General features: G+C 44.4%; 1 protein-coding gene across 2 annotated transcripts; it reads right to left on the reverse strand.

Moving 5' to 3' along the window:
• Positions 1-45: 45 nt before the first annotated feature.
• lars1b (leucyl-tRNA synthetase 1b) lies at positions 46-25,509 on the reverse strand. Of its 2 annotated transcripts, XM_030360787.1 has the most exons (33): positions 25,374-25,509; positions 24,979-25,100; positions 24,564-24,651; positions 24,265-24,345; positions 23,793-23,930; positions 23,330-23,491; positions 21,730-21,842; positions 21,158-21,221; positions 20,922-21,010; positions 20,393-20,618; positions 19,918-20,005; positions 18,987-19,063; positions 18,405-18,458; positions 17,585-17,725; positions 16,910-16,987; positions 16,645-16,730; positions 15,518-15,583; positions 15,000-15,082; positions 13,182-13,320; positions 12,424-12,636; positions 11,792-11,849; positions 11,252-11,315; positions 10,063-10,246; positions 9,428-9,518; positions 8,683-8,823; positions 8,166-8,306; positions 5,726-5,836; positions 5,327-5,437; positions 4,888-4,992; positions 2,104-2,199; positions 1,694-1,826; positions 1,076-1,281; positions 46-987 (listed from the first exon to the last, which is right to left on the reverse strand). In XM_030360787.1, the coding sequence occupies exons 1-32, from the start codon at positions 25,377-25,379 to the stop codon at positions 1,076-1,078; spliced, it is 3,555 nt and encodes a 1,184-aa protein (XP_030216647.1). In that variant the 5' UTR covers positions 25,380-25,509; the 3' UTR covers positions 46-987. The 2 variants fall into 2 exon arrangements, with proteins under 2 accessions (XP_030216647.1, XP_030216646.1); XM_030360786.1 differs by having other exon boundaries at positions 46-1,281.
• Positions 25,510-25,548: the final 39 nt, after the last annotated feature.

The raw sequence follows: 25,548 nt of genomic DNA on the forward strand, positions 1-25,548 counted from the left end.
GCATGTGCTAATCTTTCTCCTTTGCCGAACAAAAGAAACCACGTGAATATTTTAAGATTTATTTTATTATTATTATTGTCACCGTTTCATAGGAAAAGAACAAGTCTAATAACTGCCACCCACAGTTAGAAAACCGCCATTTGACAAAGCCTCCTTTCATGATAAATTGGATGTAAAAAAAAAAAGAAAGAACATTATAAGCCATAGGATGCATTCAAGAGAACACAAGGATTATCCCCTGGTCGTGCACACACACACGCGCACACAAATACACAGACCCTGACATGAATGGTTTGCAATGCTCAAAAACCCGATGGAACAAAGAGTTCTTGGAACGCTACGGTTTTCTATATTTATCTTCTCCCACATCGTTGTCGGATCTTAAGACACAATGCAGGTGTCCGTGGTATGAGTGTCCTTTTCGCTCCACGCGTCTGCCTCATTACACATCGGGGGGGCTCCACCCATGAACAGATTGTGGGTGCCGCAGCCTCACACACATTCACCATGACGAATGTCGTTAATAGAACCGATCTTCCGCGGTTCTCTGTGAAATCAAACCGTTGGAGAAAACCATCTGGACACCTGGTGTGCCGTGGACCAGCCGTAGGTTTTGTAACAGGAAGCTCATGAAGCAGTCAGCTAGGACCTGCTCACCCCATCGACACACCAATGTGTACACACCATAAACAACCAGCAGTCACATAACAAAAAGATATGGCGGTCGAATACTGAAACCAATGTTCACCTGGCAGAATGGGTGAAAAACATGTATGGAAAACAGAAACACCCATCCCGAAGACAGCCCATGATTGCGAGCACCATGAACACTTATATGGGGTAAGAGTGAATGGGTCAGTGGTATATGGTGCTGGCTCAAAACTACCAATTAAAATGCAGCATTTCAAAATCGATTGCTGAGGCTTCACCCCGCCCCAAATATAAAGGTGTGTGTGTGTGTGTGTGTGTGTGTGTGTGTGTGTGTGTGTGTGTGTGTGTGTGTGTGTGTGTGTGTGTGTGTGTGTGTGTGTGTGTGTGTGTGTGTGTGTGTGTGTGTGTGTGTGTGTGTGTGTGTCTACTGAACCAGGTACACCAGAGTGTCCCCTATGTCCACAGAGAGGCCGTTGTCGGCCACAGTGACCCGTCCCTCCCCCAGGTCCACGCTGAAGGTGGACTTGTCGGAGAGGGCCAGCTTGCCCTGCTCCTCGCGGCCCAGGATGGGGACCCGCCGGGGCCCCAGCAGGGGGTCCTCGTAGCGCATCAGCTTCACCCGGGACAGATCTGCAGCACACGCATACATGGATACAGGGTTTTACGAGGCTGAAGAAAATAATGGATACCGACACTTTACCTACGGTAAATCTGCATCAAAGCTCTTCCGTTGTTTTCTAGCAAACTCATAAAGAGAAAAATATTCTAGACTGCTAACCATGCGTAGAACCCAACCTTCCTTAAAAAGACCCTTGGATGTCAATCGTGCACAACGTCATCTCCACTACAGAACAACGTCGTCTCTTCACTACAGAACAACGTCGTCTCTTCACTACAGAACAACGTCATCTCTTCACTATAAAATAATAAAAAAATAAAAAAATTTGGTCAAACATTATAAAGAAGCCTGGCCCTGTTTTTTACATTAGCTAGCATAATGAATATAGCCCAATTCTTCAGCAAGGCATTTCAAAGCACTGGCCTTTGATGAGTTTGTTGATCTTGGCGAGCCGCCGGACCACGCTGTCCCTGGTGTCGCCCTGTCTGATGTCCAGGCTGGTGGAGAACAGCCCGTTGGACGGCTGGGGGTTCACCATGGACACGGACACACCGGGCTGGGGCGAGAGAAGAGATAAGATGAACTATACATGTTGAGTTGTTACACACCGCTTTATTGAGAATACACAAGCCCACTGAGCAACTAGGACACACCGTATCTCAGTTATACACCCGGATCAAAGTTGTTGTTTTTTTAATGACAGCGAATAGTGAAGTCACACACACACACACACACACACACACACACACACACACACACACACACACACACACACACACACACACACACACACACACACACACACACACACACACACACACACACACACACACCTCTGTTCGGAAAATGCTGAAGGGTTTCCCTGGGCAGCAGTCCTCCTTGACTTTGTCGTCCCCCTCTGATGCAAAGACAACGTCAATCTTGTCCAACTGGAGAACACACATACACACACACGACAAAAAAACAGAAAGAGATGAGAGAGGGATTAAGATAGCGAGAGACATAGAGCCATGAGCGGAGAGAGAAACCAAGGCATATGGAAAATAGAAGGTGGATTATTAATCAATGCATTTTCTGGGACAACTTATTGACATGTTTCCAGCCCCCTGCTGGCTGAGCCCCAGCATACGTGGACGTTGTGCGAGTCTAGACAAGGTCAATACAAAACAAAGAAACCAGGCGGACAGTGGGGTTGTTTGAGTTGCGACTTGGTGGCTTGATTCATGAATGACTGATGGAGCTGATTGTGAGCCCAGCAGTTATCAGAGGGCTGACAACTGGATTAGTGTTAATCCGGCCAACCCTCCCCGCCCACAGAAGCCATGCCAGAGAACAGGGAGCACAGAAATATGGGAGCATATGTCTGCTCATGACAAATGCATGATGAAAACATATTGAATTTACAATGAATAGCGTGTGTTGGGATTTTTCCTTATGTCTAAGCCACACGGGTTACAAAACGTCTACTCTACCTAGATCAGTGGTTCTAAAAAATTTTGTTAGGCCCCCCCCCCCCCCCTTTGGTAAAAAATAAATCATAATAATTTCTGTACAGCTCTTGTGTGCAACACATTTTAAATTGAGTTTAGTTCTGCCTGTGTTTCATACAGTGTGCGATGGAGCTCTTCATCTCACTACAATACATTCAATTATCCCTCCCATCGCCTCTCCCTGCACCACTACACTGTGTGAAACACTGGCCTAGATACACTCACTCGTTTTCCTTCCGAAAATATGGAAGTCGTGGCAGCATACTCATGTTTACACACACCGATAAGGGTTTACCTATTTGACCTAGACAAAATGTTTCTCCACTGAAATCCCATCGCCTATACTGATGCATCTCTACGTCTTCAACCATGAAACATTTCAAATAGAACCTAATTATATTTGACTCGGCCCAACTTAAACGGTTCCTCCGGGATTTTGTAGATATTATTGGTGATGAGAGATGAGTTAAAACCCCAGATGCCCTTTTGCTAATAACCGCTGCATATGTTTGAAGATATGAGTGAGAGATAGTGATAGAGATAGAGATATAACTATATATATAAATGGGATAATGTATAGAACACCGATCATTATCGGGAAAATAAGCCGACAGACACCAGACATTATCGGGAAAATAAGCCCAGACAAGACACCTCAGCTCCGCGTCGGTGTCCTGTTCACCCTGAAGGGGCTTATTTTCGCTAATGACCGGCGACGTTGCCGCCTATTACACGGTTACTTGCCAAAATGAAACAATTACGAAGTTTCTTTTTACAATTCGTAGTGTTGATCAGCAGAGAAATAGTCAGCATAAGTCAAACGTCGGTTGACGACGATTAGCAACCGAATACGCTGGGGTTGACAAGTTACCCGACTACTTGCTGAGTGGTACCAAAGACGTGAATCAGAGGCAAAAAATTCACATTCCTTGACAGCGGTCATTATATGCATTTATGATTACATGCAACAGTCAATTACCGAAAGAGAAATCCCTGCCGGAAGTCTGGAAGACCTATGCAAGTGAACGGAGCATTCTACAGCATTGAGAAGAGCCGTGTAATAAATATATATATATTAGGGGTGTAACGATTCACCGATAGGAGTCGGTATGCGGTTGGATTAACACAGATGCGACTACATCGATATGTGGGACCCTTGTATCGATTTAAAATGACCAAGAATCTGTTGATGCACCGATTTAAAACGTTGCGAAACGGTTGAGTGAAGCTTTAACCTGATATCAATACAGTCAACTCAATTCAATCCGTTTCCATACGGATCGGGAAAATGAAACCTTAGGATGCGGCGGATCCGCATCTGTGTTTGTGTATGTTTGCGCCCTGCGTCTCCGCGTGCGCCCTGTGAGTGCGCGAATAACAGCCATATGTTCAGTGCACCCGCGAATCTGAACTAAAAACGTGTGGAAGTCCTTTGGGGCTTATTAGAAGGAGGGGAATATTGACAAAAGCTTTGCTATTTTCTTTAATTGTGTAGGACAGCGTTTAAGTCTATAAATAAACAAATATATAAACCTGTAGTTCTAAATTAAGATTCCATGGTCCCTATAATATATATATATATATATATATTTGATAGTAGGCAATTACTCTATTATAGAAGGCTTATTTTAATTAATAGAAAATGAATGTGTTAACTTTAAACAAACATTAACTGTATCTATCAGATTGATTCATATCTCATCAAATCGCACCGGATCGTTAGAACATTGAATCAAATCGCATCGTTCCATATTTCAAATGTATCGTCCTTGAATCGTATCGTAGCACGTGTATCTAGATACATATCGGATCGTCCTATAAAGAAGAGATGCACACCCCTAATATATAAACTTGATCACTGGGCCACTTTGTTTACATTTGTACTGTGAAGTGCTGGTACTCTATATTGTTTATACCTTCTGTTTGGTTAGCCTTGTTTGTTAGTTTTTTCTTGACATCAGCATTTACATTAGCATTTAATTTAGCGTCTATTTTTGTTTTCATTAGCACTACTTTGTATTTGTATTGTATTGTGTTTGCCCGTGTTATCCACTGCTGCTGGGAATCTCCCCGGCGGGGGATTAATAAACTTGTTATCCATCTCAGTGAGGACCCAGGACGACGCACCTCCAGGGAGTTGGTGAGGTAGACCAGGTTCTCCGTCAGCACGTTGCGCTCATCAAACTCCAGCTCCAGGTCCAGCACCCGGGGGCCCATCTTCTCCAGGTTCTCCTGAGAGGACACAAGCCGTCAGAGCCCCCACCGTTTCAACCACTCAAGGAGTTCATTCAGAAAAAAATAATGACTTAGGTGTGTAGCATCTTACCCTAGCTATCTTGTTGTATACGGGGAATGGGTTAACCTAGCGATTGGTAGTGCTATGAACATCCCTAGTGTACCGACAGCAAAATATTTTTTATCTTTCTTCTGAAAAATATATAATTTGATAAACGTGTCTGCTAAATGCCCTGAATCATGCAAGAAAGTGTAAAAACACCTCCAGGTTCAGTCAGTCTGCGACATGGGTTGAGTGAGTGAAGCTCTGCAGAACTAGGGTGAGCCGTACCTTGATCATGACCACGAAGGGCATGACTCTCTTCATGTACTTCTTCACCTCCGGCATTGCCCCGAGCTCGACGGAGATCACCTTGTTGTCAGGGAGGACCCCCTTGTTTTCCTGAGCCCCAAGACAAGCACAGCTTTAGTCACACATGAAGAGAGACATTCACACACACAGAGACGGCTACAAAAAAAAAAACACATCAAAAAGGGTGCATAATATATTTGCAATGCAGTTTAACAAGTGGCATAACAGCCCCTTACCACAGTGTGTGTGTGTGTGTGTGTGTGTGTGTGTGTGTGTGTGTGTGTGTGTGTGTGTGTGTGTGTGTGTGTGTGTGTGTGTGTGTGTGTGTGTGTGTGTGTGTGTGTGTGTGTGTGTGTGTGTGTGTGTGTGTGTGTGTACCTTGTAGTGCCTCCCCAGCAGGGACAGGGCACAGTGCTGCCATGGCGGGTAGCTCTTGGCCACATAGATGGTACAGTGAGACGGCCTGCCTGGAGGCCGGGAGTCTCCCTTCTATAGCGGGAGATGTGGGAGAGAGTGGAGGGTGGTTAGTTAGTATAGACCAAAAGATACACATTAGTGACCCATCCAACCATATTATACCCGTTGCACAAGATGTGACCACGGCTTACTCGGAGTGAATTAAGGCTGACTTTCTAGAGTTTATTTTCAAGAGACATGCCACTACAACAGATGCGCTTTGTTTTCTCAAGAGAGTCACTCAGTATGGCCTATCCAAATGAGAATGCCAGAATAACAAATACTTTCTATACAGCATATTTGGATGCCCGATGTGTTTGGATGACCAGACTGGTGTGCGCGTACACATGCACTCACACAACCACACCCACAAGCACAGTCTGTATGCCCTTCATGGATACCAGTCTGGCTTTCCATAAATTCATTTCACATGACAGCTGCCAAGCTTAATCTAATTTCCTTCTTAGGGAAACCATTACCGGTGTTTTTCAACACGATGACACAGGTGTGAGGACTTAACCTCCAAAAGGCTTCTGTCGCTCCGTGGGTTTACCGCTACACAGAGTAAGAAGGATTTAACTGAGTCTGTCCACCGCCAGGCCTCTGAGTCAGAGATTCAACCCTTACCCGGGACCCAGGCCTTTTTCCCCACAGCATTCTATCTTAAGAAACTATCAACCGTTCTTGACGTTATGACACCTTTACATGTTGCGGAAATCTGAAGAAGTTTGAAAGAACGCAACAACCTTATTTTCTTTCACAGCACCCTTCTAGTGGCATAGCCGGATGATGTACAAACTGCCATGTGGCTGGAACCTCTCCGTGCATTTTAGCCCAGAACGACCGCAATACGATAGGCCTACCACCACCAATCGTAGCAACGAAACAAGTGACTCTGCACGAAGCGCAGCGCTCTCCTTCCTTTAGTAAAAGTATATTGTTTTGTTTAATACTGTCTCGATTGCGGAATCAGTAGCAATTATCCCGCCTCATGTTCGATAAGATGGTTGTGATTGGTCGGTCTACCAGGTAGAAATATTTGTGTGTGGGAGGGGAGCAAGACTATCTGCAGAGAAATTGAAAAATGAGCTTGCGAGATTGTCTAGTTCACAAGCTACTACTGACGTGCTGTGCTGTTCATTAGTACCATCAAGACATTCATGTCTGAGCATTGACAATAAAAACATGAGCCCCCCCTGGGAAGACTACTGCAGAATAGCATCCGGCTTATAGAGGTAGTCTTTCAGCTGCACCTGACAGCAGGCATTGCTACATTTTTAAACCACAATGCATTTATATTAATTATAATAATTGTAATGTATCAATTGAAACGTCAAACAGGACAATTGTAAAGCATTGCACAATGATATACCTGCTTTATTTCATTTCAGACCAGACTGGACACACTGTAGCGTGGCAACCAAGACAGGACATCATAGTAGGTCAATATATGCAAATGTTGTTTTCTAACTGCATCTCGGGGAAGCACCTTAGGTAACAATTTTCTCAAAGTTATACTTTCCCTTTCTCTTCTCTGTCGTCCCTGGGTTTGAAATACTGCAGATAAAAACCGGTTGAGTGGGCCTCATTGTCTAGCACAGATAATGACATATTAAGAGACCGGTATAAACTAATTACAGCAAGATTACCCTGTTTATTTTCCATTCAAGAACAGACAAATAAGCAAAAAACCATCACATACACATGCCCATTTAAAACGACACTACCGAAGGTGTGTTGACGGAGAGGAGGATACTCTTTGTTCCCATAAGAATAGTTAAACAAGATGCATTTATTTTCAAATGTGTCTTTGTGCCAATGCACAGAGAAGGACCATTTGAATGCAAATAGGCCACAGACCAGCCACACAAACCAGTAAATGTAGTGTTTCACACAGTACATCCAAATAAACAAAAAATACTACAAACAGTATCGAGACTCCAAAATGCAGGGATCTACGTGGCTACCTCGGTAAAGCCTGTGATTTTCCACAGCTTTTCCAAAAATAGCAACTGAAATCATTTTCCGCCTCTTCGGTTTTTCCCAATTTCAACCTGACAAACACAAAGTTGATGCGCTACACCTGAGGGACGAGATCGGCTCTCTTGCAACCCACTCTAATTTAATAAGACACCTTAATCATGGCTCAGCACTGGGTTGCTGCAACGGCGGCAGGCAACAAACCCAAATCAGTTCACACATTCATTTTCTTCACAATGAGGTGAAGATGCATTGGAATGAGGTTGTATTGGACACACACACACACACACACACACACACACACACACACACACACACACACACACACACACACACACACACACACACACACACACACACACACACACACACACACACACACCTTGCTCTTGGGGGGCTGCATGTAGGCTTTGAAGCGTAGTCGGAGGTCGTGGGCGGTCTCCATCAGGTACTGAGAGGAGCGGATCAGGACCTCGTCCACTGGACCCGCCGCAGGCCAGGACGCCTTCATCAGGGAGCCGCCCTGTGGGGGAGAGATGGAGAGCGAGACAGAGAGACAGAGAGACAGAGAGACAGAGAGACAGAGAGACAGAGAGACAGAGAGAGAGAGACAGAGTGTGGGCATGACATCATTCAGCAAGAGGCACAATTTGAAGATCACAATGGACGTATCAGGTGCATACGTATCAGGACGTCGGTGCCATGCACGGACACGCTCAGCTTGTGTCCGAGACCCAAGTCCACTCCCCCAAGCTAGTCCAGTTTTAAGATGAAGTCGCATCAATCGTTTTGTGAGGAAGGTTACCCAGAACAACCCTTAACCACTGTGAGCATCTGGCTCGGTACTTCCAACCTATCCCCCGGTCCCCCCCCATCGATACCACCCCGGGGGTCCGTACCTTGGCCAGGAGGCTCCAGGTGTATTCACAGAGGTGTGGGCAGATGGGGGCCAGGAGCAGGGTCTGCATCTCAATGAACCGGAACACCAGGTCCCGGTGCATGCCCTCGATGGCCAGCTCCCGGTACTTGTCTTTGGCCGCCTTTAACGCACACACACACACACACACACACACACACACACACACACACACACACACACACACACACACACACACACACACACACACACACACGATTATTAAACCCAAACAGCCGTCTAGTTAAATACATGGCACAGCATTATACTCCAACATCTCCCTTACTAAATCCACATGCACCCTTTAATAAACCCTAATACACGCCCCTTTACAATCCCAATAAAAGACCATCATAATTTTCTCTACAAATGCCAGCCCCTTTTGATTTCCAATAATAGATCAAATCAGCCTTATTGAAATACAGGGTGTGCTTTACAATAGCATGACCGTGGGAACCCTTACCTAACTCTTTTCTGCCTCAACTCCGGATCCCCTCCCCCTAGACTCCGTCTTAATACCCTCCCTCCCCCCCCCCCCCCCCCCCCCCCCCCCCCCCGACTGGCCTTCATCACTCTGCACCAATAGATCCTTGGATACGGTCGGTGTTGTGAGGCTATGAGGCATGCATCAACCAGTGGGGAGGGGGGGGGCTGGGAGGGGGGCTCCCAGGTGTGTTGGTCATGGAGAACACCTTGTTGTTGTTGTTATTGTCGTCGTCGTTGTTTACCTGGAACTCAAAGAAGCCACTCTTCAGAGCCTCCTTGTACATCATCCTGTCGTAGTGCTGCTCCGTCTTCAGAATACCTGCGTTCATCTCGCTGGGACGAGAAAACAGATGAGACACAGAAGTCATGCACCACTGCGCCTACCTAAACATCTCTTTACACGCAAACACACAACCGACCGATTACAGAGGGGCTGGAGGTATGCTTTATGGATATCATTTGTGGGTAATTTGTGGAAAAAAACTGCATTGCCCTCCATCAGCTATGAGGGAGTGAAATGCTCTGTGAAAATATCTGTTCCGAGTTGCACCTGCCTCTGTGCGAGACTATTTCGATTTTAGACCGCTCCTGGCTCATGTCTGACCAGGGCCTTTCTTCCCTGATCGGTTCGGTGAATCCATCTTTCCCGTCAAACCCAGGTGCGGAAAATACAACACTCAATGGTGGAGAACGCAAAAAAAACTTGGGCGTGGACGTACTTTGATTGCTTCATTTCAATACTATCTCTTTTTCGGGGGCCCTCTATTGACGACATTAAAATGTTGCCACGCTCTCTGCAAACAGCCCTCACACTGAGGTGTTGTGTGAGGGCATGCTGTACGTCTACACCCCCTCGCCCCCCAGAAACAAAGCCTACCTGGAGAACACTCGGTCATTGGAGGTGTCCGGGTTGCCCGTCCTCAGGCTGCTCTGGTTGGCGATCATCTCCTTCACCCACTCCACCCAGGTGTACAGGCGCAGGATGCCCGCGTCCGCCATGGTCTCCACAAAGTTGGCGTCCTCCACCGTGTCCCCTGCGTCCGCCAGCGCCAGACGCATGCCTGGGGGGGTACAAGGTGGGGGGGGTTAAGGCACTCGCCTCACAAAGAAATACAGGGGCGACAGAGGTAGAGCGGTTTGACAGGACGGTTTCTAGTTCAATCCCCGGAGTGTCGAGGTGTCCCTGAGCAAGACGCCTCACCCTGACTGCTCCTGACGAGCTGGCTGTCGCCCTGCGTGGTTGTAAAGTCGCGGTTGTAAGCGTCAGCAAAATCCCCTAAATGTTCATGTAATACCACACCCTAAACAAGTTATTTTAGAGAAAAGGTGATGGTGGTGGTGGTGGTGGTGGTGGTATGGATGGATGCCGGTCCACATCGCCTGAGTTTTCCAACCTCAGGATGAGACGTGAATATGGACTCAAATGGCCATATTTGGGTAAAAGGCAGACAAATGCAAGAGTATCCTGTTACTGGTGGCATTGGGTTACCAAGCAACATCCCAAATCTGATTGCAGTGAGAGGAGACAGTGAAAGCCTGAAAAGCATTACAGCCCCTGAATTAAATTTAAAATTTAAAAAAGTACCAGAAGTGAGCGAGAATGCAAGCTCAAACAAACCGGTTTGGTTTCCCTTTAAGAGCAGTCAGCATAGAACTTAACAACTGCTCAACAATGAATGCATCTCCCCGCCATTTTCCTTGTTGTCCTCTAATTCATCTTTAATTTTCACAGCTCACAGCTGTTTTGGCCACACATGCCATGTGATGCCCCTGCTCATAATATATATACCACGTTTTCCAGCCATCCTTGATGTTTCATGCCAAGGCTGAAGTCCTGTGTGGCGTGTTCATGATCTACATAGCAAGCATAAAGCTGTATGTTGAGGTCACCATTAGCGATTGGAGAAGCGTGTCCCGACGCCATGTGTCGGTACGTTAACAGTGAGCCAATCCCTTGCTCTGGCGTGAATCAATGAGTTAAATCGATGTGCCGAATCAATGTCGGCGCGTTTCCCCCGGCCTCAAACGGCGTGTGAGCCGACGGTGCGGTGGCGGCGGCGGCGTACCATCTGCTGAGAATTTGTCGATGGCTTCGCTGAGAGTGAGGAAGTTCCCGGTGGACTTGGACATCTGCCAAACGAAGAAAAACAGATGTTAGCCAAATGATAACACAGAGTAGGCCCACGCACACAAACGCCAAATGAGATATCCACAACTAAATGAACCTGGGAGGAAAAGCTAAATCATGAACAGTCAGAACAAATATCCTAATTAAACAACAACAGCAAAACGCCCTTGGTCCAACTAGTACAATTCAACTGTGATTCGTCTGCCGACCGACGCGTTGGGAGGGCACTTTGGATCAACCCCCACAACACACACACACACACACACTACCTCATCATATTATACCATTTGTTTTGTTTGCCCTGTTTGTTCTGATTGTCTTTGCTTTAGCATTTACTTCAGCAGCTATTTTTGTTTTCATTAGCACTTGGTGTTTTTATTGTATCGGATCTGATCCTGTGCTTTCCACTGCTGCTGGTGTAACAAAGGAATTGACCCTCCGGGGGGGGGTCAATACAGTTGTTATCTAACTATCGTACCTTCTCAGAGTTGAGCAGCAGGTGTCCGTTGGCGCGCACCGCCTGGGGCCACTTCCCACTGCGGAGAGAAGACATTGTTCTCTTCAGCCTCTCGCTCTGCATCTTGTTCAGCCCCTCCATCTCCTCATTTCAAAACACAAGGCGAGCCCTAGCCTCACGTTTTAGATCTGCAGTTGAGTCAGTAGCGTCTCGCCGGGTTTTGCGAACGGCTCTCCCTAAAACCTCCCACTGAAGTCATTCTCATATCATCTCTAAACTTTGAGGTTTGATAAGTACGATTGAGGATCATGTCGAGTTGTCGAAAGAACCAAGTCAGGCAGCATTACACACACACACACACACACACACACACACACACACACACACACACACACACACACACACACACACACACACACACACACACACACACACACACACACACACACACACACACTCCTGTCCCATCTCTTCAATCCCTGTTTTGTCTGTCTGTCAGACAGTCTATGTATCTTTTCGCTTCCCTCCCTCCCACAGAAATGACCCCCATGAGGGGCCCTTTTTGAACCCAGTGGGGTTCAAAGGGCCAGTACGGGGTCAACAACACAGGTGTGAACTGACTTTAACCGTGTTCACACTGTCCCAGGACTCACCTGTCCTTGGGCCACATGGCCACGTGGTTGTACAGGTAGTAGGACAGGTGGTTGGGCACCAGGTCCTTGCCCGAGACGCGCACGTCGACAGGGTACCAGTACTCAAACTCCCGCCGCAGCTTCTGCAGGTGCTCCTTGGGGATGGAGGTCTTAGGGAAGGGCGACGTCTTGAAGAAGATGAAGTCCCACACACCCCGGGTCATCTGCTCTGGCCTGGGGGGGGGGGGAGAGGCAAGGCATGGAGGCTCATGATCACAGACACTCACTGCACCAACTTCATCTGCCTGGCCACCTTTGACTAGAGGCTTTGATGGAGGGGCCTGTGAAAATAAAAGTAGACCAAAAGATAGATAAAAATAAGTATCCTTGGGACGGTTGCTAGGAGACCTCAAAGCGATGCGCGGGAGGGAAAATGTGCTCCAATGTTGGATTCCAACATGAACTTGGAGGGGTCGGCTTAGCTCAGGAGGTAGAGCAGTTGTTTTGTAACCGAAAGGTTGCTAGTTCGATCCCCAGCTCCTCCTAGCTGAGTGTTGATGTGTCCCTGAGCAAGACACTTAACCCTAACCGCTCCTGACGAGCTGGCTGTCGCCTTGCATGGTTAAGACACACGTCGGTGTGTCAATGTGTGTATTAACCGATGTAAGTCGCTTTGGATAAAAGCGACTTACATTGCCCTAATTGTAATTGTAATTTCACATCCAATTGCTCTGTACTTTGAGGATGGGGTTACTGATAAGTGTGTGTGTGCTCCGTACTTAATGCCCAGCGGTGAAGCTCCCTGCCCGTTGAGGACTCCTCCCTGGAGCAGGTGCGCCACGGTGTAGTAGGCCATGTAGATGGTGGAGTCCGATAGAGACTCAATCAGCCACTGCTGGTCCCATGGTAGCCGTGTTCCTATAGCAACCGACAGGGGAGAACAAACGCACGCATACCGTGTTATTAGAGATAAACAGCCGCAAGCAATAAGCGTGCACGAGTGACCACCTAGAGACACACACATGCATGTACGTAGACAGAGACACACAAAACGTAATCCCATGATTTTAGTCTGCTCATTTCAATGATTTTGTTGTCAACTGTTGATTTCGTTAGAAATGACAGAGTGAAACAAAAAGGCTTGATTTGCAGCTGGGAAGAGCAACTTCAACATCTTAGTTGAAACCTATGAATAAATGACCTCAATGGGTTCAGGGGAGAGAGGGAGTGTTGTAGTCAGGTAGTCGATTAGAAGAAGAACGATGCCTCAGGTGCTGCGATACACACCACTATGCGAGTCCATTATACCCCTGAAACCGATGCGTGTGTGCGTGTGGGCGTGTGTGTACACATAAATGCATGGGGGAGAGACGGAGCCGTTAGTGAGGTGATTTATTGGTAGCCCTTTGTCTCCATCTGTAGTCCAAAGGAACCAGCAATAATAATGCCGTGTGTGAAAGCAAAGGCCTTATCGGTAAGCCATATATGTGAGGACCAGAAGGCCAGCGCTATCTCTCAACACTCTTTTTCTTCAAAGATAAGTCTGTAACCATTCATTTAATATAAGGGAATTCCTTGCAAGTCCTCACCTCACTGTGAAATTCATTTTAACAAATGCATTGGTCTCACATCTACAACGGTGTTTTTGGGTTCATTTGATCAAATCTCCACTTAAGCAAACTCTGTTCAATGAACATTCCAAGGTGATGGAAAGTGTGTCTTGAATGACATTTCACGGTGTCAAAGCATTAAGTTGAATGGAAAAAGACTCCATGGAAAGACACCTCGGCAGCCGTTACCAAGCAACTTTGGAGAAACATCACGATAATAAACAATATCGAATTATATTATTCTAGAAAAAAATAATCCCATTGTGGTTAGCCACATCAAAGACACTAAATCAGATGCTAATAAAACACAGGAGAATTCAAGATAATTTCAATACATCTAGAGGGTGGGCGCTGGGAATGTCTTCAGAAGGAACGGCAAATAAAGGAATTTCAATTATAAGAACAAGTCAGGGGATTGTCGTGGCTGTATCATGCAGTATCAGACTTCGTGTCAACAGTTATGATTCAAAAGCTAAATAACACCCGCACCATAGCACCTTCAAATTTGAGAGTTGGACGTTTACTCCAGGGGAAAAGGACCGTCTATGCAAGGGTGGATTCAATTAACTAATAATAAAGTTACGGTTACATCTTAATTGAATTTTCCCAAGAGACACCCCTCGTCACAAACATCCTCGTACGATGCAAGGCCCCCCTGCCGAGTAGCCCAATTGATTGGTTGAACGCTCTGTGTGTGTTTCTGCAAATTCACCTCCCCGAGAAGTTGGAAACATTGCGGGTTACATTTTGAGGGCAAACAAGCCGTTTCACGCACTTATTGAGGGACGTTCTCGGTGGGCGAGAATACTCCCCCTGGCTCTGACTTAGTTGATTTTTCTAGCATAGCATAACATAAAGCATGTATGCATCATACAACTAAAGCAAAGGGAAAAGGCAAAAAGGCAAAAAGGCATCATCACCCCTTTAATGGGTGCCTATTCACTCTCTCACACTCACACACACTCACACACACACACACACACTCACCGAGGCCGTAGGTACGTGAGCAGGCATGCTCTTGAAGCCAAGCCAACGTGGCCTCAAAGTTCTTCCGGGTCTCTTCGCAGAACCTGAGCAGTCCACACAGTACAGAGCAGGTCGGTCAGACTCAGTACTGCGCCCCTCCCCCTGCAACGGGCTTGGGCAGCAATCACCTCACTCATTGACATACTAGGTGCATGTTTGTGTGTTTGTCTTTATCTTGAGCCTTGGTATCTTTGAATATACAATATGATGATTATCTGCCTTTCAAGGGAAATCACAATATTTTCTATGACTTTTCATAATATATAATAATAAAAAGTTACATTTTTGAAGCCAATCCATGCATTGCTGTCCTGGCGTTGTTGCTATGACAACGGTACATCGCCACATGTGCAAGAGCATATTGTGAAGTAAACTCAAACCCACACTTAAAAAGCCAAAGAAATGTCAAGGCGTTACATCTGAAATCACGATCATCACAACCAGTGATGTCCAGAAGAGGGACATAGAAACATTCTTACGTTTCCAAAGAGTTCAGAGCTTGGTTGGTCTGTGCCTTCCACTCTGCATCACCGTAGTCCAGATACCTAGAACATTACAGAAATACACCAAGCATGAGCAATAAAAAAAGAACTTACCAGATCAATATAGGCTGAATTTGCTGTTATTAAGGACTTGCTGTAAGGGAGAAGGGTGTATAAATCATCTTGTGAAAAGAAATCCAAAAATAAATTATATATTGGAATTTGGTTAAATTATATAGTATTAAACATTATAAAATATTAATATAATACATATTAAATATGTTCAAAAAATGTAGCTCTAGTGCCGGGGAAAAAATCTTTACACAGATGATGTTAACAGAGATGGGTGTACGGCGAGTTTTAAGTGTGTGTCTTTATGTTTAAAAAGTCTTGTTCCAATGCTGATAATTTCAACTTTGAGTGAGGCCCAGTACAAAGTGTCTTAGGGCTAGGGTTGCCGCGGTGTGGACATTTTCACACCGAGTAATACGCACGTGTCAACACCGGTATTACCGGTAAAAACGGTATTAACTTTGAAACTAGGTCAACCGCCATCTTCTCCGTCAACTCTCCTCTAACACTCAGTGACAGCGGCTGGCAGCGCACCAATTCTCGGCGTCTTATAACGTTCTATATATAATCGTACAATAAAATTTTATATATCATAATATCACGGCCAAAAGCTCTGTGCGTCTCCGGATGGCCGTAGTGCGGGGAGCTCACGTAGGGATTGGGCTTCGCGGGGTTTGTTTACCGGCGTTGCTATGGTTACCGGTCTTTTAAGGAAGCACGCCAATTCTCGGCGCGCCAATTCTCTTCTGCACAGAGCAGAACTGTGGCTTATTCTACACATTTTAATTTTCTTGATTATAATTATATTATTCCTTTTTAATTAATTTGTTTTTTATTACTGAAAAAAAATAAAAAATAACTTGGTGTTGCCGGTGTGCAACACAGAGTTATCGGTGTTGGCCTCAACACCGGTAACACCAGTAATACTGTATACCGCGGCAACCCTACTTAGGGCCATACTGGACATTTAAAAAAGGATTGACAGACGTCATGACTGACATTGAAAGCAATGTTAATCTTTGAGTTTGCAAAGGGGCCGATGGGGCACCTACCACTGATCACAGAGAGCCACCACACACTGGTCCCCCGAACGAGACATGATCTGCTTCTCAGGCTCCATGTAAACCGCAGCCTCGCCCTGCGGAAGAGACAGAACGGGCATCATATCAGTCTCAGCACAACAGATCCTCCAGGAGGATGATCAGTGAAGCCATTTTCAAGAACACACACAACAAGGTCAACCAAAACTATTTAGACAATGTGGTACTTTGGATTCAACAAAATTAGTGAGAACACAAGAAGGATCAGATGGTCTACCTTTTCCACCATCATCTTCTGGATGGGCTTCTTCACGTCCTGGACCTTCTGACCTTTGTAGCCCTCCACCAGCATGATCTACAGAGAGGGCAACAGCAGCGACAGCTCAGAGAAGAGGCCACACTCGGGGATAGAGAAGAGGACGGGAAATTAATGACTGCCCAGCCAAGGCCAGGCTAATATTCATTGTGAAACTCCAACGTAAAATAAGATAGATGAACATTGACCAAATCATAAATTCTGTATTCCTGCTGCAAGCATTTTTATTTTCTTTTATCACATTTTAAGTGGCCAGACAAAAGTCTTAATGGCGGAATAGTATGACAGTAGAAATAATCCCCGACCCAACCTCTAAAAAAATGTATGCCCCATTTTAGGGGTGCAGTGCTGCCTGCTCTGACGTTAATACCCCTTAAATTCCCTTTCAACAGACAGGTTTGTCACATTAACACATAAATCACCAGTTTCCCGGTATACAGTATCAGCCAGTAAGAAGTGAAGCATGCAAAAGCATGTGTTAAACCCAACGAAACCTAATTTGGACAATGCGTTTTTTGCACGACATCAAGCGTCTACTATAGCATATACCCAGGCAGCCAAAGAGTGATCTACACAAAGAACAACAATGTTCATCATAGTCACTACAAGTAGCATTTAGACTGTGTGGATACTCACCCCCTCATAGAACCCTTTGAGGTAGACCTTCTCCTTGGCCTCGGCCAGCTTCTCCCGGTCGTTCTGGCTCTGGATCTTCAGCTCATCACACACCAGGGGGGCAGAGAGGCTCCCTAAGCCTGGGATGTCAATGATGGGGATCTGTTGCGCACACGCACACACACACACACACACACAGTTAAAAAGTCCCCATTGGAGTTTTAATGCTCGAAGCTGATATTCTAAAAGATGTTGTTGGAATTTATTTATTTATGTACATTCACACACATTATGGATATCATTTGTAGTTTAATTTGTATTTGAATTAGAGCATCAATAATTAATAGTGAGTTAATTATCTCGAAACTTAAGATACTCCACAGCCACAGTCCGCAGTGCAGGTTGTACTGACATTGCGTTCTGCAATGTTGGATCATGGCCAATTTGATTGTTATGTCAAGGGTGGATTAAATATGGGAAAGTTTTGGACGCATACTAAATATATTTGTAGCTGCAAATATGAATTTTGTGAACCATCTTCAATGTGGCTGGAAACCTAGTCACAAAGGTCTGACTTGAGAGAGGTTCATTTCCCTTTGTTTTGTTACATATTAGTTGAGAATAATCATGTAACTGGATGTGGGGAATTGTGAAACAGAGAACATAAACTCTGCCAGACCAGCACTATAAAAAGTGTCTGCAAGGGTTTTAAATCCACACCTTGTAGAATTTCCACTGTAGAAATCTACTTATTGAAGTCCCCTTCGGAAAGCTTAGCATAATAGGACTGCTGGGCCATGACTTAGTGGTACCCCTTTCCGACCTCGGAACATCAGCTTACCGGCTCAAAAGGCAGCACCATCTTGTCCTCAATGCCGTACTTCTCCCTCAGGGCCTTAACGACAACAACAGCACGGGTCAATAGGGGACGATGCACACAAAAAACAACGCATTCAGAGGAATGCAGTGGTCGAGAAAAATCAAACGTACATTGAAGTTGCATGTTTACTTCCATTCAGTGTGCAAAATACCCAGTGGGAATTGGGAGGGGCCCTAGTTACAATAACTTTGCTATATAGAGGTGAATCAAAAATGATCCAATAATGATCTTTTAACTTTTAGACGAGTTTGCAACGAACGATTCCATATAAGTAATTATCTAGAAACTTAAGATACTCCACAGCCACAGTCGGCAGTGCAGGTTGTACCGACATTGCGTTCTGCAATGTTGGATAATTTTGTAATGCCATTAGGTGGCGCTGCAGACAGTAATGAAGAGAGATCCTGTGATAAGACTTTTCCATAGCCCCCCTAACATTTTTGCTTTTGAGACTTTTATAGGGCCCCCCTCCCATTTCGCACACTGCTTCCGTTTCCCAATTTAAATCGACTTTGCTTTAACGTGGGTGAGATGGCAGTGCACCTGTTTCTTCTTGATGTCCCTGAGTGCGGCAATGTCATCGGGAGCATCAGATGGTACGCTGGTCACCACGCCGGTACCTAGCGGCACAAACCATAAGCAGAAAACCACCTTTATCATACACACACTGTGGACTTGCCCTCACCGTTGGGGAGGTTTGAAGTGAACGCTTGCTTTCTTTGTTAATATGGCTCAGATAGATTGCACACTCAAGCAGATGGTTTCAACCCCCAACACACACATACATATGTTTACACAGAGATACTGTGAAAATAAACCATTAGGCAGGCAGACACCTGAGCAGGAGCAAGGAAATGAGTTTCCTTCCCTCAACGCCCCTTTCCTCTATGAAACTACAGCGCTGCACTTTTAGAGGAGCTGGCCATGAATATGATCATTATCATTACGCACATCCAGAGCCAATGGTCATGGCTGAAATATTTTACGAGTGACAATCTGAAAATCCCATTATCACCTCCCATTTAAAAAAAAAAAAAAAAAGGTTTTGAGGTTCAATACATTCAACAATATGGGAATAGAAAGACATTAAGTCCGATAGCACCTCACTAAACCCATGTTGTATGAAGAAGTCAAAAACGACATTATATTTAAATGCTGCCATTGTGATTTCAGACAAGGAGTGTGTACTAAAGGAGAGGAAGGTATACCCTGGCCTGCGTTGTTTGCAAAGGCACATAGGTGAGATGAAACACTACATGTAAACATTAGTTTGACATGCCTTTTATGGTATGTACCTGGACTAATGAGAGCAGTGTGAGGAAGGTGCTAGTCAAATCTAAACAAGGCAACTCAAATCGATCCATTGATTTGTATGAGGTCCACGAATAAATAAAAATTTAGAAAACCTAATCATCTAAATCCCAGTTAAAATGGCTTCCATCCAATTCAGATGACATCATGATATTTGTCATACCCTTGTCCTCCTTGATGGTTAGCATGGGCAGAGCGTAGATGGTTTTATAGGAGGTCAGTGGGGCACTGAGGGCACAGCCCAGAATATCCTGGAAGGGGAGCACAGAGAATTTCCAATAAGAAAAAATAATAATAATAATGATAATAAATTAAACATTGACAATGCAATTTGATTTTATTGCATCGCTTTCAAGATATCATCCTCAAACATACTCAAGGCAGAGAAAGGGGAGGTGGAATCTCCCCTTATGAACACATACAGGGAAAATTCCAAAACGGTGCGTGTGAGCTTCGTTTTTTCAAAGGCGGAGCAGAATGCTTAGTGCTCGTTTTACACCCAACGAAATGTCTAGCAACTGGGGGAGCATAGGTAGGCTAGGGGAACCCATTAGTGTTGGAAAACCTCAAAAATAAATGTTCATGCCATGGGATCTTTAATAAACAGCTTGTCGTGAGAGTTGCGCACACAAACCCACCTGTCCCAGGACCTCCATGAGCACGGGCACCACGCCGTTGTCCTTGGTGAAGCCCTGGTAGGACATGTTGCGGGCGGCGCGGGCCGTGCTGATAAACACGTCACCGTTGGCCGTCTCGAAGGCCACGTACTTCATGTCGGGGCGCACCCAGCAGTTGGTCTGGCCGAACATGGTCTCCGGCCTCATGGTGGCGGCCACCAGGAAGATGTTCTTGCCCTTCAGGCCACTGTGGAGCGACATCGTTTCATTGGTGGTGAACATCGTAGGGATTGTATTATTTTGCACTTGGTTGATTGTGTTATGACGTTAGTGAGTGAAAAGTGTACTGTGCGTGAAATTAATGTTCTTGTAATACATGTTTTTGTTATGCATCGGCTAGTAAGCGTATCAGTGATACTGTTGGATTGCGGCTTAATCATAAACAAATAAGAGCATGAAAAAAGGGTTTAAATGGTAATTTATAAAACAATAGTAAAAGATAGTCCTATCCTATCAAGGACCTGGTTTGATTTATGACTATTATTGTTACCTGCTGTAAAATACTTTTGTTTTGAATTTGGCGGGGTATGGCTCCACAACCTTCATCTTGATGAGAGTGTATTCCTGGGGTCCAACTCCCTAAACATAGTCACAAAAGGAATCGAGGGCAAGTTGACGGCTACTCGTTATCTTAATGACTCTCCTTGCAAAAATAGATTAGTTACAATCTCCTGAACCACAGAGGAAGCTAAACTATGGAAATTGTCACAAGTATTTATACTGTACCTCTCCTGTTTGTCTGTCATGGTCCATGCAGGGCTGTCCGTCCTTGGGAGAGTAGATTGTATATCTGCATAAAGATAGGGATGTTCAAATTATTTAGGTTTTTGTTTCAAATGAAGGGAAAAGTATTCTTATCATTATTAGAGTGGATGCAAAGCAATCCACACTAATGTTATGTGTCTTAATTATTTTTTTACTTATTCCTCCTCCCTATTTCGAGTAATTATTTAGTCAGACACATCTACTTTTAGGAATTTACACCAAACCCCTTCCAAAAAGTTGGCCGTGTATCAGTACAGTGCACTATTCATAAGATTTTTAGAATTGTGTATACTTTTTTTACATAAATATTTATAATATCATTATTTATATCTATAATACGTGTTGGCTCACGCAACCGCACACATTTTCTTCAGAAAAAATCCACATGCAGCAACATGTCAAGTTTTGATTGTCAAGTCTTTCGTACCAAATCAAGGAAAATATATTCCACCATGTTACCTTTTACGACTAATCACTAATGTAGTAGGCTAAAGTAAAAAAATACATTTGATGGAACAAATTAGTAAGCTCACCGTTTGCCAAATGCAATCTTTTTCCTCTCCTTCAGGGTGATGAACTGCCACCTGACAAAGGAGTCGTAGAAGGGGTTCACGTCAGTGGTGATGAAGGAGCGCCTCCAGTCCACCTAGTGAAAGATATCATATTAGAGTTTAGAAGAAAGCAAACAAGGTAATAAAGACAAAATCCAAAGAATGCCTTCCCTTAACTAATGAGTTCCGTAAGAGTTTGGCAAGGACATGTTGACCGTGCATGACAGACTTACATACATCAAGAAATACCCCGGGTAAACTCATGTTTATCTACAATATGTTCCAAATATTCTCTTCATAAAAAAAGACTGCCAGAAAAACACAAGGTTGTGGTTGGTCTACATAGCCAAGTTGTAACCTGGGGGTGGAACAGCTCCTTTGGATCTGCTGCTCATCCCCCATCAAGGCTTCGGGCCCAAGCAACATCATATTGAAACCAAACCAAGAAACCAATTAACAGTGTGGGGAGGACCTACTTACCTTTACCGAACATGATGTAAAACGGTTAGTGTTTGGAGTGTTTTAAATGAATGGTGCTCAGTTAAAGGAGCATTTCACCGGTGGAGGCATGAATATATATTGAAATTGGGTCCTATATGTAGTCGAATAATAAAATAAAATTCTAATTTGGTGCCGTCTTGACCGAGAAAAGGCAGAAAGTGACTTTTTGGCGCTTGTGGATTGAAGACAACAACTCCCACCATGCACCACGATGCACAGCTTCGCTGGCCTACTCCCGCTGATCTAGATCTCCGCCTATCGGACACCTCGCTGTTCCATCTACCAAGCTGATGCCGCAAGACTGCTTGAAAATCATTTCACGCAACATTTCTAGTGAAGAGTATTATTATTATTAGTATTAGTATATGTCAGATCCAGTACCTTCCGCCATTGTACTTCGGTTTTATCAACAGCCTCTGTTAGCTTAGCTTCAGACGCTGTGGATGTTAGTTTCTGCTGGTGAAGTCCCACCCACTGGCACTGCTCTAATAGGTCTGTAGCGTCAGTGGGTCCCACCCGTGCTTGTAGTCTTACGAGAATCCACCCCTCTTACACTTCCTATTTACTTCTACGCAAAACTCGTCATATTGCGTCATCTTGAACAGGAAGTGTTGGAGATCGATACGGATCTCTCCAGTCTCTCCAGAAAATAAAAGAATGATGCACGACCATTCAAAAATATGAGTGGGTTTCTAACGATACAAAGCTTAATGGAAATGGGTGAAATTTCCCTTTAAAACCTGTAGAGGTAATTACATTTATAAAATCTACACCAGTTCTTAAGTTTTCATATCAGCAAACACATACACCGATATACTTGTGATAGGTCAACCGATACATCGGTCAGGCTCTACTGAAAATTGTGCAAAATGATCAAGTACAATGTTATGCTGTTACTGGCCCTCGTTTTTAATAAGTGACTATTCTAAGACTTTCATTATTTGGAATGCATTGAAAGTGTATTCCCCTCACATGAGCAGGATCCAACTCCGGAAGTCAATGGTAGCAGCTAATCTATCACTTTAACCACATTAACTCATGCAAAGTGCATTGGACAGAAAATTAGTAGCTAAGGCTTTACCTTGACTCCCATCTGCTTCAGGTCTTTGATAGCCAGGGGGGGAAAGTACTCCAGCCAGTGTTCAGCATTGGCAAACTTTACAATCTCAGAGTCAGTCAGACCCAGAGAACTCATGATGTCCCACTGGAACTTGGCTGTACCGGTTTTTGCTGCTGCTTTGCTCTAGAAAGGTAAAAAAAGTATGTAAGTAGCTGTATAGATGTATTTTCAGACAAATTCTTTGCAATGCGTATTTTGAATTCAGTGTGGATGGGCATCCTAGGTCAGTGGTTCAAATGTTAAATGGTCCAATCAAAACATACAAATATTTGAATAAATTCTTGCGGTCTAATTTTCTGTATTTGGAGATAGTTGGTGGCATCGGATCTAAAATAACGACATTGATACATACCTCAAACAACAACTCGGGAAAAAGAATGCGCATGCATAAATGATTCTGAAATGAACCCCTTGGTCTAGTTACCTTTTTGCCCTTGGTCTTATCCTTAATAATGATCTCGTCCGAGAAGTCGGGCTTCTCCTCTTCCTTCTCCTCCTCATCAGGGAACACAGGAGGGTTTCCATAGACCTCCATCTCCCTCTTCAGCTTATCTGCACACGCCTGTGATGGAGGACACATGGCCAAAGTCAATCAGCAGGCCCCCATTGGCTCGATGAGTAGCTGGATAGCCACACATCTGAACCAAGTCACTTCACTGAACCAGACTCATATTTGTTCGTACTAGCATAGACTACTCTTGAGTTGATTTCAGATGCATACACGTAGTCTTTATTTGATAAAGAACTATAACTTAGCATAACACATTTTCAGCAAAGACAATAAATATTGCTCCACTGTTAATCACACGATCGCATACAATTCTCAAAATTATAGTATTGCATGCACAGTGAACATATGGACTAAGCACAAAACATAAAGAGAGTCATGGACTCACCTTGATGGGCATTCCTGTGCAGTGCAAGCCGAATGGGAAGAGACACTGCTTCCCTCTTAAGCGCTGGTAACCGACACCAAACTGTGATGAAATAGACCGTTGTATTACAGCCAATTCATTCAGTTGATATAAAAAAGCCAGGAAACTGGAGAAATCCCTTGTTAATACTGGAACAACATGGGACTCTTCAGCATCAGCCTTCTAAAAAAATCCACACTAAAACCTTAAAACTGCAAGCTCTCTTTGGTTAGATTGTTTACCGTTTGGTTGTTTGTTTCTCATAGCGTCAGCAAACTCACCTCACATTTTGACATACTGAAAGTGTGGCCAAGATGCAATCTGCCATTCATGTAAGGATATGGGAAGGTCACAAAGTACTTGTTTTTGCTGAAACAGAAAGCAAACAATGAATTAAATAGTAATGAAACATCTCTTGTGTTATTACTATGACTATAACATTTTACTTCCTAGATCATTCGAATAATGCACCACAGCAATTAAGTGACATGTGTGTAATAAACCATTACAAACGTCCGAGTTATATTTCAATGTATACACACACATTTGACTATTAAGACCCACAGACTGGGAAAGTGCCTGGTCTGTTTTTTTGCAATCAACATTTTCATCCTTTTTCAACTAAGAGCACTGGAAATATTTAGATGACATGGTTAGAAATACAGTTGACAAGACCGGTTAAGAACATATATTTACTTGGTGCTTTCCCCAATGGTCGTGGGTGCATCACATTCAAATGTCTTCTGCTTCTCCCATTGCTCCTGGATCTCTCTCTCGATCTTCCTCAGATAATCCAACTTCGCTGTTCCCTTGCGCTCCTGGAACAGAAAAGCCTTAGTTAGTAGTGATTTTTGACAATGGGAAATATAAAAAATATTTAAATCAAGCCCAAGCCCTCCCGGTCCGATTTGTTATGTCCTCTCCGAGTCTGATTCACTGTAGGTATACAGAACCATGAGAGCTAGTCACTGGAGCTAACTTAGTTAGCAGGTTAAATTGGGTATGCAGCCCTATACAAGTTATATAGTATACTATAACAGCTGAAACCCCAGATAGCAAAACATATAACATAGACACTGCCTTCTACTTACACTCATTGTGAAGCCAAATGCGGTCCTATGTGATGTTTTAGTCTGAAGAAACTATTACAGTGGATTTGACAAGGGAAACCCACGCCACCGGTACAATGCTGATGACATCTGCAGCTCTCGCACATGCATCTGAATTGTGGGTAATGTAGTTTGTAATAACAACGTCAAACTCCCT

Source organism: Gadus morhua, chromosome 7, assembly GCF_902167405.1.
Source record: "Gadus morhua chromosome 7, gadMor3.0, whole genome shotgun sequence".
Lineage (NCBI taxonomy): Eukaryota > Metazoa > Chordata > Actinopteri > Gadiformes > Gadidae > Gadus > Gadus morhua.

What these genes read in the sequence shown, in the direction of transcription:
- lars1b (XM_030360787.1), bottom strand. An exon ending in GCTTCACCGCTGGGCATTAA is followed by an intron (nt 12,637 to 13,181) that starts GTACGGAGCACA and finishes CCCCCCCCCCAG; the next exon opens with GCCAGAGCAGATGACCCGGG. An exon ending in CGACAAATTCTCAGCAGATG is followed by an intron (nt 10,247 to 11,251) that starts GTACGCCGCCGC and finishes GTACCCCCCCAG; the next exon opens with GCATGCGTCTGGCGCTGGCG.